Below are 16,086 nucleotides of genomic sequence, written 5' to 3'. Positions count from 1 at the left end.
TGTGAGTACTATTCTGTTTGTGGATAATTGTGAGTGTGTGTCAGTACGTATTTTTGTGTGACCATGTATTTTACGACCATCTTTTATCACTAAGGTTATTGTATAAATGAGTTATGCTGGCTTCTTTCTCTATAAAAAGCAATCCATCTAGAGAAGCCGGTGATGGCAGGGAGAGAGGGAGAGGGGGGAGAGAGAGAGGGGGGGGGGGGGGGGAGGAGACAGCTAGGGTTGACAAGCACAAAGAACCCTGACAAGACTTCTGCCACAGAATTTCAGATGTAGGCTAGCAGCTAGCAGCGGGCTAACAGCGGCAGATAGCAGATTTGATCATCATGTACAGTATATAATTCAAAGGTAGCGCTAGCAGCTAGCAGTCTAAAGGCCATCCAAATGGATTTCCCCTCAGGATGGGACCTAGCGAGAACAGGAAATTTTGGTCTACAGGGAGCCCACTACACTCAGGTTCACCCAGCTGACAGCTGGTCCTAGATCAGCTCACTCAACAATATGTCAACACTCCACCCGCCATCAAATCTGCTCTCAGAACAGCTCAACCACTAATAATTAAAAGGCATTTGGATCCGGTATTGATCCTTCCAGACAGAGTTAGTAAGCTAAATGATCGTGCAGCTTTTATAATGCACACACGCAGCCTGCCACACACACACACACACACTGATGTCATTTTCAGTTTCCAAATTAGAAGAGGCCAAGTTCAACACAGCAAATTGTGAGGAATGATTTCAAAACGATATAATCATAGCTCTGATTACACCCTGTGTCCACACAGTCTGCCTTTCTCCAGCTCCCTCCATCCCTCTCCTTCAGTGAAGCAATGGAAAACTGTGATTTTCCTTGCTCGCTCCCTCCCCTTTCCTTGCCCTCTTCCTTTCTCCCTCCTTTTTTGTTCTTGTATTCTCTCCATCTCTGTTTTTCTCCCTCCACTGCTTATATAATCAGACGACACCAACCGCCTTTCCCCCCCGCCCTGCTTTTTAATCCCCTGCCTTCACCTCTCCTTTGCTCCCCTCTCTTCTTCTCGAAATTTGACAGAAGCACAGACGAGGGGGGGTAACAACACGCAAACACAATGCATGATGGGATAGCCCCAGCCCAGTCGGGAGGAAGAGAGACAGAGGCAGCAGTCACGCACACTCCTCCCCCTTCAATCGCTCTCCTCCTCTGCCCCACTCCGTTCTTTCCTCCCTCCCCTCCTCCCTTCCCTCCCCCCCTCCTCCCCTCCTCCACTCTTCCCCTCCCTCCCCTCCCTCCCCTCCATCCCCACACTCTCTCTCCTTTTGTTTGGGCTTCATCCAGGACCCTGCTAAATACCAATTTCGGTTTTCAAAGGTCCAAAGATGCAACACATTCATAAATGAGCACATTGGCAGGATAAACATATGTTGTTATTAGCAGGAGCAATCTTATGGGGTATGACTTAAGATGGAAAATGGATTTTAGCCATGGTAGTATTGAGGTTAACGCGACTAGACAGCTTACGCTAGCATTCATGCTGGCTGCAGTCGACCGGCTAGCCATCATCTTGTTCATTCCATTCTCAACTAAAAGCTATTAAACAGCACTGCCCCACTGAACCTTTAACAACTAGTCCACTGATCATAACAGTCTGACTGATCAGCCATTAAAGCTATGCTAACATACAGCTAAACTAAACAACCAAAGGACATTAAAGCCAGGTTTCCTACTCAACAAACTTGACTCTACTGTTACCAAGAGGACATGACTATGGTGTGAGACAGAGCTTGAGCTCCTCCATCACCCCCCCCCACCAGTGCACCCTCCTCCCTGTGACCAAAACCAAGGCCTGCTGCTCCAGTCCAGTACTAACCACACGGCGGCCATTTTGTCTGGCCTCTCCTGTGTCAGTGCTGTAGAGAATAAAGCTGGCCGGGCGGGCGCCCCGGCTCGGGCTAGCGCAGCCTAACCGCTGTGAGGCGATACAACCAGCTATCTTTGAACACTGCAGTGGCATTAACATTTTATAGCAGCCAAGTCTCATTGGCTCCTCTCTCACATTTGCTCCGACTGTACCACACACAGGCTACAAAACACAACCGACAATCCTATATAAAGGTTTCTTAATAGCATATCTATGTAGCTACAGAGAAAGAATGTGCCACCTCAGTCTGGTGTTACTAGAGGTTGTGTGTAGGCGTGCTGGTGGATTTCAGTTCCTGGTGTGAACAGATGACTATGGACAGTGTCCACTCCCGTCTGTTTCAGGATCAGCTGACAGCTCAGTGCACGTTGGGTACAAGACGGTGTGCCGTATATACAGGGGACAGTTAAAGGACGTAGGTCTGTCACATGCTGTTTGGGAAATGCGTACATTTTGGGGGGGGGGGGGGGGGGGGCAGACAGTGTACACGCATCCATCTAGAATAATGTGGGTGTAAAAGTATGTGTGTGTGTGTGTGTGTGTGAAAACTGGCTGTCTGAGGGCTGAGGAGGCCAGGCCAGACAAGAGGCTGTTTTTACAGTTTAGGTGTGTGTGTGTATGTGGTGTTTTAGTTGTGTTAGGATCCGGTGTCTCCGTGTCTCCAAACAGATCAGTCTTAATGGCTTTGCTCAGGCACCCATGCCAGGCTGTCTACTGTGGAGGCCTGCTGCACTCTCTGACACACACACACACACACACACACACAGACTCACCAAACTGTGTGTGTGTGTGTGTGACTGTATGTGTGTGTGCGTAAGAGAACAGGAATGAGTTATCAAATTTAGCCTGCAAGAGTTTCTCCCAAACTTCCATCTCTAAGAGGCCCATGCTATACCTCATCTGTTTCCAGGTAAGCATGAATACAGCAGACAGGAGTGTACTTAGAATACCATTGAGCTGAGAGACTTTGGGCAAACACTCCATCATACACCTCCTCACAATGGGTGCTGGGATTAGACGGAGGATTTGAATGAGTGAGATCTGTGTTAACCCTGTCATCCCTGGATCAGAGAGAGAGAGAGACAGAGCAGTCATGTCAGTCAGACAGGATACTGGGGGAAGAAGGTCCCAGTCATTTATTGATTCCGCTTCTTGTCACTTAACTCACTGTCATTAAAATGTTGCTCTGGCGAACAGAAAAGGCACAGCCAAAAGCTAGAATAATGAACAGGAATTACATTCAGGCTGGGTTACCATCTCTCACATCAACACTCATCTCACTGGAGCAGCAAAAGAAATGGAACATAGGGTGAGGCATCAAAAAGACATTTGACGCAAACCACACACACACACACACACCAGACACACACATCAAGTCCATGAGGGCTCTGAGGTGTGGGTCATGACAGCAGGGGTCTGAGTTAATAAGCAAGGCCTGCCTTATTCCTAGATTTCGCAACAGGTGTTCAAAAGCCTCCGGATCTACACTGATGCTTGTCTTCTGTCTGGAAGTGTGTGTGTGTGTGTGTGTTTTTCTCCAGGACATATCTGGGGACCTTTACAAAAGATGACTCTGTCGGTAAGCCCACTCCCTTTAAAGCCAGCCATTTATTAACACAGAGAAAAACCTTGATAAACCCCTCATATTTCACTGGTGGCCTCAGAGTACCCCTCTCCCTGATTGACTGGTCTTTCATCCAACCACAGCCCACCCGGGATGTCCACGTCACCGCGGTGACAAGCGGGATGGGAGGCCAGGGGTTAGGGGACACGGTGCTCCTCCAAGAATCTACTTTCTGCCACAAATGATAGATGTGTACTCGCTTGTTCATTTATTTCATTTTCTGGCTTCCTCTTGCATGTCTCTCTCTATCTCTGCAATGCTCTTTCTCTCTCTCTTTATCTCTCTCTCTCTCCATTCCCATATTTACTGGGCGAGAGTGAGTCATCTGCAGGTGAGCGATTAGCTTGGGGTTGTCATTCTAAGCAGCAGCTTTGCGAGCTGAGCTGAGGGGAGGTGAACGTCCGCAGCTGAACGGAACCTTAGAGGGAGTTCAACAATGAGCCTAATGACTGTAACAAGCCCCTGTGCTTCCCGGGGAGGGAGCGGGACAGAGATAAACGGTGTTTCTGGGTGGAGTTTAAAAGCCCATGCCCTCCAAATGCGGAGCCAACCTACGGTACTGTACCAGGCGTTTTGGCCAAGCAGGCTTACAAAGTCCCAGGTGGTGCCGTCTTATTATGCTAGTAAACACGGTCCCGCATCCCCTCTGCAGAAGCGGATTAGAGGAACGTCCTCTCCAGACCCTGCCACATTATTCAGGTCCTCTCCCGGTTCAGAGGAGTCCCAGGTGGAAAGCTTCTCCATGTTCCAGGCACCATCCTTTTCTGCCTGGTGACACCACACAACAGGTCACACATCGTGTATGCTTCATTTAGCAGTCATAAACCACGGTAACAGCGGCAGCCATGTTTGCACACCTGGCCTCCTACCAGGCTTACATTTACATTTACATTTAGTCATTTAGCAGACGCTCTTATCCAGAGCGACTTACAGTGGTACAGGGACATTCCCCCGAGGCAAGTAGGGTGAAGTGCCTTGCCCAAGGACACAACGTCATTTGTCAGAGCCGGGAATCGAACCGGTAACCTTCAGATTACTAGCCCGACTCCCTAACCGCTCAGCCACCTGACTCCCTAGCTTGTGGAGGGTGAGTGACGCTACCTGACACATGGGGGCCAGACCTCTGGCTGTGTTTATGTTTATGTTTACCACACGTAGCGCAGAGGAAAGAATGGGTTTGGAAATGGGGAGGAAGGTGTGTGTGTGTGTGTGTGTGGGAATATGGAACCTTAGAGCCTGGCATGGAAGGAGGAGGAAAGTTGAATGGACAAGACAGGGTGAGCGAGTGATGTTGGGAGATAAAAATAAATAAATGGACAGGGCGAGATTGGAGAGAGCAGGAGTCGGAGTTTGCATTCGGCATCCGTGAGCTCTAACTGTCCACCTGGCCCGCGTCAGCCTCTGACAGCTCTCTGTTCGGTACATGTGGATATTCTCAAAGCCTTTTTTGGACTGTCCCCCATTCCAAATGGACCAGAACTATTCTAGATATGCCGTGGAAGTAAACAAAGTGGCCCTAACGGTAACCGTCTGGATCGTAGAGTGACTGAGGCCATGTTCTGTGTCTGGAGCCGTTCCATCCAGCATCCACATCTGTCTGCTATTACACACAGAACAGGCATTTTGGGCTGCAGCATATCAGTGTCTCTGTCTCTTGTTTTCCTTCTCTGCCTCCCTCTCTCTCTCTTTCTCTTTCTCTCCTTTGCTCTCTCTGTCTCTCTGTCTGAAACGATTCAGAACACAGTCACATATAGGCCCAGCAAAGCGTGAAATGGTTTCAGCTTTACTACAGACACAACACTTGACCGCAGACTGCCGACAGTGGTTGCTGTGGTTACCCTCATTGTCGGGGTAATAGAACAATAGGCTGAGCTACATCAGTTGCAGGTGTCTTTGATGTACAAGTTGAATGCAGACATGCACACTCATACCATTTGTACTGCACACATGGTTAGATTACCACAAAGAGCTCTCAAACCTGAAAGCATGCCCCCCCCCCCCACACACACACACACACAGGCAAACACAGGAAACACACACACACAGAGGCAAACATTGGCACCCTCCCCACCCATCCACTCACAATGACTAATGTGGATAAATTGCCTTCTGTAACAGAGTCACCCCAACACAGTACTGCCTTTCCAGGAATTAATATCAAAATAAGCACATTAGTCAGCTCATAACCATTAATAAAACCTACTTAGCTGTCCAGGGAGGGGAATACAGTGACATTCTTATTACAAATTCTCTGGTTTCACCCCCCCCCCCCCCACCCACCTCTTTAGGAAACCTCTCCCCTCAGCTAATACAACAGGCAAAATGAACAATAGTTTGGGGAATGAGAGTCTATGGCCCTTGAGGACAAATTTAGAGGACGGAATAAATGGGTTGGAATCTGGAATGCTCACAGTGGAGGGCGCTTCAAGAACACGCTCAACCTATGCTACTGCACCCCCTTCACTTCCACTAGCATTGCTAACAATGCTAACAACGGTCAACGTTCTCAAGGTGGGGGTACAGATGGATCAGCAGTGGTCTGGATGTTTGGGGAAAAGCAAGCTGTACTTTGATCATGCTGAAAGGTACCTTGAAAGGATATTTATCTCACTGCACTACATTGAGTGTGTAGGTAAGGTCATGGAGAAGAGCCAGGTGATCCAGCAGATAGAGAGGTGGCTGTTTGAGATGTTGCTCTGTGGACGGATCGATGTCTTGACAACTTTGTATGTTGGCACTGTCGTCACTCTGTCGTGACGATTGTTGCTACGGATGTAAGACAAGGAGAGTGACAGGAGAAAGACGGGTATAAAGGCACATTTGTGCCATCACTGAGCAAGTGCTCATGCAAGCCAGAGACTGGAGAGGAGAGCAGAATGGAGTCCCTGACGATCCCTCCACTGTAATCCTGTCAGAAAGTTGGAGCAGGAAGAGGAAATCCAGGAAGGCTTAAAAGTTATTTCACAATAAAAGTTCTTGCAGGGATCAGTGTTACATGACAAGTGGATTGAGATTTGAGAGCCAGTATTTAAAAGACTTTCACAATGTGTGTGTGTGTGTGTGTGTGTGTGATGGTTACATGACAACTGGGTAAGATTTAGAAGTAAGCACTTAAATACTTTGTGAGAAAGAGGGGATAGAGGTTTGTAAATGCTCACAGATTGCTTTAAGTGTGTACATGTGCGATCGCATGACTGCGAGATGACAGCTGGATTGAGGTTTGTGTATATAATTGTGCGAGTGTGTGTGCACTCCTGTGTGTAACCATTGCCTATATAAGTTCCAGTGTGACAGTATGCAAGGTCAGCAGTCCAAGACAGAGCACTGTTGAATTGTGTGTGTGTCCGTATCTGGTTAGAATTCTCTTGGAGTTTCTGGAACTAGGCAGTTCAGTTCGAACCAACCCAAACAGCACTTTGTTAACACCATTAATCCTATACATACAAAGAGCTGCCAAAGATTTATGCAAACTGCTTTGTTTCAACCTTCAACCTTTCCTTCGGTTTCTCCAGCGAGTCAATCTGTCACTCTTTCTCTTTCCCGCTCTCTTTCCACATCTATCAATCTTCCATGTCGCCCCTTCGCTCCAACACTCTTTCACTGTGCCATTTTTTCTCTTACCCCCCCCCTCTCTCTCTCTCTCTCTCTCTCTCTCTCTCTCTCTCTCTCTCTCTCTCTCTCTCTCTCTCTCTCTCTCTCTCTCTCTCTCTCTCTCTCTCGCTCTCGCTCTCTCGCTCTCTCGCTCTCTCGCTCTCTGTGCTCCACCTGTACTTGCCCTCCTCCATCACATCTGTTGCCTAGCGATGGCTTTTTGTTCAGGCAGCTGGTTTGGACTCATTTGTCAAGCCCTGACCCTCTTCCTTTGCGTATCTCCCCGCCTCCCCTCCCTCCATCTCTCTCTTTCTGCTTCCTTTTCTCTCCCCATAGCCTCAAAGACCAGTGATTGAACTGTTGGTTGTAGATGTAGCCAATATAGTTGTTTTTCTTCAAAATGGTGGGTGGAGGCTGGGGGCACTGCAGACTGGTTGTAGAACCTTATCCTGCTGTTTCAAAGGTGATTAACTCAAATGTTCCCCATGCCTCACCAGCGAGGTGAGAAGGTCACCTTCCAGCAGTGTTAGTCCTATACTACAGCCGACGGTTTACAGCGCCACTGATTGTTGGGTGTGTGTTCTCAGGTTACTAAACACTCCAATATCAGAGCCGGTCCCACCTGTCACTTCCTTTACTGCCCAAAGGGCGTGTTGCGTGTGTTTGTGTACCGTGTGTTTGGCTGCTGTGTGTGTGTATCAGGTTATGTTAGGATGAGCTTTAGGGAGACGTGTTCCTTGACCTCCTGACCTGCTGTGGAGGTGGTCTGGAGTACAGAACAGCTGTCACATGACTGCCCTTCACCCTGATCCACATACAGCATATGTGGGGTTGTCGGGTGTCTATGTGTGTGTGTGTGTGTGTGTGTGTGTGTGTGTGTGTGTGTGTGTGTGTGTGTGTGTGTGTGTGCGTGCGTGCGTCTGTAAGTGAAGGGGGGAGGGGTGTAAGCAGATACTCTTGAGAGGGCAGTGGTGATGAAGTACATAATAAGTAAGGTGAGGCCTGCGCTGTAATGATATCTCAGGGAGACGGTCAGAGTTAGAGGGACTGTCGGGACTGTGTGGGTGTTTCCACGGCTAATTCCTTCCGAGATCCATGACCCGGGTTCGCCGAAGTCTGAGATGTAGGTCAGCCGGTCTTCGGGTTACCACATCAACATATTTCAGATCAACATACTCTCTCTATTACTGTGAGCCAGAATCAAGGCAGTCAAGACTGTAATGACCTGTCTATTATGCTGCCGATGCCCTGTGCCCAGTGAGTGAAGTCAAGCAGTTGAAATGCAGCCTGCGATTCTTCATCTCTCCCGTCAGATTTTTGGGATCTGATCTAATCTGACCAAACAGTTTGAAAAGATTCAGAACAAACAATCCTAGCATTGAGTGTTGTACATAGGTTCTGGCAAATGAAATACATAACAGTGACATTTTAAATGAATGTCTATGTCTTTAAATGAATTGCTACTGGTTAACCTAATTGAGTTATTTAGTAAGGAACAGTCCATTCTTTCCAGAATGTAACAGCAACTCTTCTCCGCTAGCAACAAACCCCTCAGGGGGGTTTCAGGAATGCTAGCAGAGTGTCCGCCACCACAATGATATGCTGAACAGGTAGAGTAGACTCTAAAACAGAGAGTTGAGGAGGGTGCATTCTCTTTGACTTTCTCTCACACCTCAACTCCTGTCCTGTCCAGAAGAGGAAAGGAGAAGAGAGGAAAGGAAAGAAGAGAGGGGAGTCAAAAGGAGAGGAGACAGGAGTGGAGAGGAGACAGGACAGGGGAGGACAGGACAGGAGAGGAGAGAAGAGAGGGGAGTCAAAAGGAGAGGAGACAGGAGTGGAGAGGAGACAGGACAGGGGAGGACAGGACAGGAGACAGGAGAGGAGACAGGACAGGAGAGAAGAGAAGAGAGGGGAGTCAAAAGGAGAGGAGACAGGAGAGGAGAGGAGACAGGAAAGGACAGGAGAGGACAGGACAGGACAGGAGAGAAGAGAAGAGAGGGGAGTCAAAAGGAGAGGAGAGAAGAGAAAAGGAGAGAAGAGAGGAGAGGGGAGAGGAGAAAACGGTCTCCTGTTTTTCTGTGACAGTGCGGAGAAGGAGCAGCAGAATGAGGGTACAGGGAGCCTAGGGCACTCCTTTCTACATTTAGATCATCTACTTTGTAATTCATTTTCCAGAGTTAAAATGCCCCCCCCCCCCCCGCCCTCTCCATCTCTCCTATCCCCTGTCTGTCCCTTTCAAGGCTTGTTGGAGGGTGTTTAACTGTGTTTCTAGTTTAAGCTTGTCCTCCTCTGAAGAAAGTACACCCTTCCTCAATCAGACACTTGGTGCTGCTCCCATTATTTCTTAATCTGACGCCTTACACAAGAGGCATACATTTAGTCATTTAGCAGACGCTCTTATCCAGAGCATACTCCAGAGGCCACAGTTTGATGAAGTACTTGAAGAACTGGTCAAACCAGAAACAGATCTACCATGCCGATTAACATGTAAGTCTTTGGAATTAGGGTACTTACCTTCTAAAATCAATTTCGATTATTTTAGTTAAATAAACAATTCTAAAATGTGGTGTGTGGCATGCAATCACAGGTTTTCCCCTCAATCCAAGGAGTTATGTTTTTCTAAAATTGCTCTGCACAAGGGAATTAAACCTAGAGTGCAGGTCTGTCCACATTGTGTCATGAGCAGAAAAATACTTTAGTGAAAACCAACTGGCTGGAATATATTGAAGAACAAAGATCCAATATGACTTGTACCATATAGAGATAATGATGATTTCATTACTGTAAGTGAAATTAAAGTGGTTTCAAACCAGAATTGAGCTCTACAATTCTATTCTATTCTCAAGGCTTCACGCTGTACAGCTCGTTTCTCTAATAGCACAATGAGGAGAAGACAGAAAGAGAGGATGAAAGAGACAGTAGGAAAGGGAGAGAGACATACTGGACATAGCGATTGAGAGAGAGAGAGAGAGAGAGAGAGAGAGCGCAAGGAGACAGTAAGAGAGAGAGAGAGAGACAGAGCGAGCAGACAGTAAGAGAGAGAGAGACAGAGCGAGAGCGAGAGAGGTTGTGGCACTGCGGAGCAGTCTTCCCCGGTGACAGTCCATCATTTCATTTGGACAAGTGTTATTAAAATCCACTTAGCAGCGCCGTGAGAGCTACGCTATGGAAACTATGCTATGTGCCTCGAAAAAGCTCAACCTAAACATCTGCTTTGAATCTGTTTAAAAACAGAGCCTTTTCATTCATCTACAAGAAAGAGAGGGAGGGAGGGGGAGGGGTGATGGAGAGGAGAGAGAAGCTGTTCTTATTAGGAAAGACATCACCAATACAGCCAGAAATGTACAGTATGAAACTGCTACACCCCTGATCCACAATCATACAGTAAATATGATTGTGGAATATCACTACTTTCCATCAAGGAGGATCAGATACCCCCCCCCCCTTCCCGCACACACACACATGTGCACGCACACACACACACACACACACACACACACACGAAAAGACCATGCTCAAATCCTCCTGATCACTGCAAGTCTCAATCCACTACCAACGGTAACACACACACACACACACAACTTGTCACAATCCACATGTAAGAAACGTAGATGGGTTAGAAAATGAATGAGTGAACGAGAGAATGAATGACAGAGTGATGGTTTGAACAAGGGAAAGACGCAGCAGAGCAGAGAGGGGAAACAAAGGGTCTCGATGGCGTCCCGCTCTCGCGGCAGACGAGCAGTCCACTGCACCGCCACCACAACGTCACGCACACACACACGCGCTCACTCACACAACAGCCTCACGATCATCATGGACAACAAGATAACAAGTTATGCATTCACAACAAACAAGCAACTCAGCAGGGATAAACATGCAGACCGTGATGGTAACAGCGGGCACAGTTGGGAGCTGACTTCACACAGCATGATGAAAGCTTTGCATCTTTAGAATAGAGATGACATCATGTGCTCCTACTAAGAGGGATGTATGTATGTTATACATGTTTCAGGGGTACATATGTTTTAGACATGCCCCCTTCCCTTCCCCCATAAATGGATACTAGGATATATCAATGCAGTGTAGAGTCAGTCCCAGAGTGCCCTTAATTGAGGCTAAATAGAATAGCCGTTATCTAGCACGTGAGGACGATGAGAGGAACTTACAAGATCTCGTCGTTTTGGAACTCGAGGACGCCGTGGCTGTCTTCAAAGTCCTCCCCTCCTCCGTGCGCGGTGCCCTCGACGGTCTTGTAGGGCAGCGTGACCACGCCCCTGGCCCCCGATGTGCGCAGCACCTTCACCTCCATGGTGCCCACGCTCTCGCTAACGTGCACCACCGGCTCCTCGAACGTGAAGATGCCCGCGTGGTCATCGTCGAAGATGGTGACGGTCGCCGTGGACGGCAGGCCCAGGCAAGCCACCGCCTCCACGTGATTGGCCGACTCGGGGCTCTCGTCCTCCGCCCCGCCCTCCCCGGTGCCGGACAGGACCTTGACGTTGCTCAGGTGGATCAGGAAGTTCTCGTCCTCCTCGAAGATGTCATCGTCGATGATGCCCACGCGGATCTCCTTCAGCGTGTCGCCGGGCTTGAACACCACGGTGCCCTCGGTGAACTCGTAGTCCGAGCCGGCGTTGGCCGTGCCGTCCTCCGTGCGGAACTCCACCGTCACGGTCTTGGTGAGGTCGCCGCCGCGGCGCAGGACGTTGATGGCCACCGTGCCGCAGTTCTCCAGGCACTGGTAGGAACCGGGGTCGAAGTAGATCTTGGAGATGGGGTCGTTGTCGGCGGTGTCGGAGCGGACCTCGTGCATGCTGACGGCCTTCCGGGCCTGGTCAGCCGCGTGCTTCTTCAGGATGTTGCCTGCCCCGGTCATCAGCCTGGTCGCCTGGCAACGGTAGAAAGCGCGGCTCTTCTGCTGCTGACTCAGAACCTGGATGAAGGTTTAGATGATTCATACAGATTTAATTAGCATTCAGTGCACCATGATACCCTTAATTCACTTCCAAAACACAATCTACGTGTTCACATCAGCAAAAGAATGGGGGTCCTAACCTGGTAGTTGGCCAGCTCGATGAGCTGCTCCACCTCCTTGTCAGGGTGCTTCTGCTTCAGCTCCTTCAGGATCTTGGCCATGTCCCTCCTGGTCTCTTCCTCGTCCAGGTCCTTCTCGTCCAGGTCCAGTCCCAGCGGCCCGTCCAGGAAGTCCACGGCGTGCGAGTTCAGCATCTTCCCGTCCATCTCGATGTCCACCTTGGAGGGCAGCGGGCGGTCGCCCTCCGTCTCGATGATCATCCCCCTCTGCTTGCCCGTGCGGTAGCGCTTGTAGACGTACTTGTAGAAGAGCAGGCGCCGGTCGGCCACCCAGGCGAACAGCACGCAGATGGGGAAGAAGAAGAGGGTGAGCAGGCCCTCCCACACCTGCACCACTCCGGGAGAGATGACAGCCAGGATCATGTAGAGCCAGATGTAGGCGAAGATGCTCCAGGTGGCCGTGACGAAGAAGACGCGCAGGTGCTTCACCTTGCGATGCTCGCCATCGGGGACCACGTAGACGCAGATGCCGATGATGACAAACATGTTGAAGGCGGCGCTGCCCACGATGGTGCTGGGGCCCAGGGAGCCCGCGTTAAACCCATGGCCGCACACCTAGGAGGGGGTTACATTTACATTTAGTCACTTAGCAGACGCTCTTATCCAGAGCGACTTACAGTAAGTACAGGGACATTCCCCCCGAGGCAAGTAGGGTGAAGTGCCTTGCCCAAGGACACAATGTCATCTTGCACGGCCAGGAATCGAACCAACAACCTTCTGATTAATAGCCCGACTCCCTAACCGCTCAGCCATCTGACCCCCCCAGATCAGGGCAGATCATGTTAGAAGTGCATGTGTGTATTTGTGTGCGTCTGTATAAACAGGAAGGCGTGTGTGTGTGTGTACCTCTATGACAGACAGCAGGATCTCCGGGGCGGAGGAACCCAGGGCCATGAGGGTGAGGTTGGACACGGTCTCGTTCCAGATGCGCACCGTGGTGGTGGTGGTCTCCCCGTTGGGCTTCTTGATGGTGATCTCCTTCTCTTGAGACGTGATGACCTCGATGGATGCCATGAAGCGGTCGGCGATGATGGACACGCCCAGGAACATGTAGGCCAGAGCCACAAAGTAGACAGTGGCCCGGGCCACTTTGTCCCCAAAGGACGGGTTCTGGGGCTCCCATATGGGCAGGACGACCCCCTTGGAGCAAGGCTCCGGTTCGCTGCAGGTTTTGTTAGCCTTGGGTACCGCGGAGACAGACTGGTCTATGCTGGGCTCTGAGGGGGCGCCCCCTGTCGCATGGTGCACTTTGAGGAAGAGGATTGCCACGACGACCAGCATCTGGAGGCCGAGGGAACGGACGGGGGAGATCTTGAAACCGTCCATGACTATTCAGGGATGTCTTGTCCTCCTAAAGCCACAAAAGAGAGAAGGTGTAGAGGAATAAATAGATGAGGTTTTTTTTTTATGAAACAAACATACATTGCTATTCCTGCCATTAAGACAATGTTTTCCATACAAATTAATTCCATGTGCTTGGTGAGCATTCCCCCTGAAGGATAAAGTGGCGCATATGAGAGAACAGGCCTCCTGGCCTGGAGAGGAAAGAAGACAGAAGGGTTTTAATTGATTCTCCGTATAGAGTGATTACATAGGCCTTATTTAATGTGCTTGGGTGCGAACATTATGCAAAAATGTCAGGGGCTTGTCATATTTTATGATTCCAATTCACATACTGGATCAGTGACAAGTTTCTATAATGAGCCATTATATGTGACCACATAATTCTCTTTACAGAGCAGGCTATAAAATATTTAACATTTCTGACTAGCAGTCTTCTAAAACAAGGGGGTGTGATCGTCTTGAGTGTGCATAGCCTTCCAAATGCACCGAGACGCCGCGTGTAAGAGAAGAGTCTAGCAGAGCGGGAGTGATGCGACACTTCTAATGGGGTTGGTCTACTCGGAACGATCCAGTCAAATGGGAACCAGGCGCACGCTAACACCTCAAGACTTAACTTAAATTGCCTGAACACCTTTCAGTACATTTCTAGTATTAACCATATATAATATATCATATATTGCCACCAAACTGTAATAATTTTTGTTTGTAATCATGCACATTGAGATACATTCATATTCTGAATTAGCAGAATTTAGAAGGATTCATTTAATGAGGCTATTACCAGCTGAAATCTTGTGAAAGAGACGCGTTATTTCCCGACAAGCCTTATTGAGCGTATTTTGACCGGTTCTTAGCCTACTTTTGTATCAAAAACAGGCAATAATGAGATGTCCTATTGTTCCACATGGAAAGTCCTTGGTCTATTTGGCCTAGTTCTTGTCTTTTCTTGAAAACAATAAGTATTGGATTAAAATAGACTTAATACAGAAATAAATTCGATAGCCTTCATCGATAGACAACTAAACATGCCGTTCAAAATATGAATACAACTAAAGAATAACTGCAAATTACGCACTGTGGATGCTTATCTGTAACGCGTAAAATGATCAACTCTCCTGATTTGCATTAATAGTATTCCATTCATTCAATGCGACTGTTCTTTTCCCACAACTTTCAAGCACAAGTAATATCAAAACACGAGGAATGAGCTTCGGCATGAGTCTACATTCAAGCAAGCACGGTGAGCCGGTCAAAAGAAATGTAAAAAGCCGAGCATCATGGTATTGAAAGAAATTAACGGGCTTAACGGTTTTAATTTACATCAGGCCACCGACTTGTATCTGCCAAAATCAGATGGATAGTAGGCTAAACCATGCGGCAGCATTGTGGCCAATGCATCTTCGAAACAGTCCGCAGCTTCACAGACCTTTCGTTAAGTCTCTGGACCACCACCGTTGGAAACTTGCTTTCGACAGTGCTTTGATGGAAAGAGATATATCAATTAATGTATTCGATAGAATCCTACCTTTTAAGAGAAGAGGCGAAGTCCACGGACGAATGGAGTCGGTGGTAGTAGTAATGTAGCCTAGTAGAAGCTTAAACCAAGACGTGAAAATGGTAATAGAAACAGCCGTAAAGAGCCGTTTGTGGTATCACGGCTCACATTGGTTGTCTTATATACGAGATCAAGGAGCGATAGCCTACTCCGGTAAAGACAATTAAAGTTAAAATTCCCATGCACTCAGATTTCCACTACGACCTGTATGATCGGATAACTGATGCTTTATCAGCAAATCTGCATTTCGTAGGACAGAAAGGTGCGCTGAGAGTTCTTCCTCATTCTTCCCCCTCTCTTTCTCACTCTTCTCTCTTTCTCTTCCTCTCTCTCTTTCTCTCTCTCCCTCCTGCAAAAAGCTGGACACACAGAGCTCCGAAGGCAGACCGCGTCCCGAGTTTAGAAGACCTAGGCTGCTGCGGCGAAGGCGGACAAATCCTTTTTTCGCACTCACCCTTAGCTCTCTGCCGCTCGGATAGCCTGTTCACTGTTCCACAACGACTTCAGAAAGAGCGGAGGAAAACCAAACGAAACCTCACGCACCGCGACCCACTGCCAAGCTGTCTATCAACACCAAGACCCTCCCATTAGGCTGCACTAGTGCACATAATGGGGCAATTAGCAACATTGTCACTGCAACTGCGATTTTACGGAACACCATTTCATTGTCCGAAATTGTAACAGTGCTTTTAATTCTGCGTTGACTAATATGTGGTGATGCTTTTCAACGAGAGAACTAACGTCAATATGCACGCTATTATTCTGGACATCCTTCTTAATCTCTTGAAATGTGACGGAGATGTTATGACATAGGCTTCAAGTAAATTCAATAAGTGGGACAAAAATTCTGTCGGATTAAATCTCATTCATAATTTAGAAGAGAGATGGTTGTGAATGGGAACTGGAATTCTACCGTCCAAGGTACGCGACTTAAAAGCACGGCATATAGCCTACCTGTCCGCAAAATGGATGGGT

The 16,086-nt window shown here is 48.4% G+C and overlaps 1 protein-coding gene across 1 annotated transcript; it reads right to left on the bottom strand.

Moving 5' to 3' along the window:
• Positions 1 to 4,219: 4,219 nt before the first annotated feature.
• LOC136942748 (sodium/calcium exchanger 1-like) lies at positions 4,220 to 15,136 on the bottom strand. The gene is made up of 5 exons (XM_067235719.1): positions 15,082 to 15,136; positions 13,059 to 13,563; positions 12,174 to 12,767; positions 11,285 to 12,051; positions 4,220 to 4,292 (listed from the first exon to the last, which is right to left on the bottom strand). Exons 2-5 carry the CDS (start codon positions 13,536 to 13,538, stop codon positions 4,220 to 4,222), a joined length of 1,914 nt encoding a protein of 637 aa, XP_067091820.1. The 5' UTR covers positions 13,539 to 13,563; positions 15,082 to 15,136.
• Between the last annotated feature and the right edge of the window lie 950 nt (positions 15,137 to 16,086).

The sequence above is a fragment of the Osmerus mordax genome, chromosome 5 (genome assembly GCF_038355195.1).
Source record: "Osmerus mordax isolate fOsmMor3 chromosome 5, fOsmMor3.pri, whole genome shotgun sequence".
NCBI lineage: Eukaryota > Metazoa > Chordata > Actinopteri > Osmeriformes > Osmeridae > Osmerus > Osmerus mordax.
The sequence above is the reverse complement of the archived record's forward strand: the minus strand, read 5'-3'. Positions and strand labels throughout refer to the sequence as shown.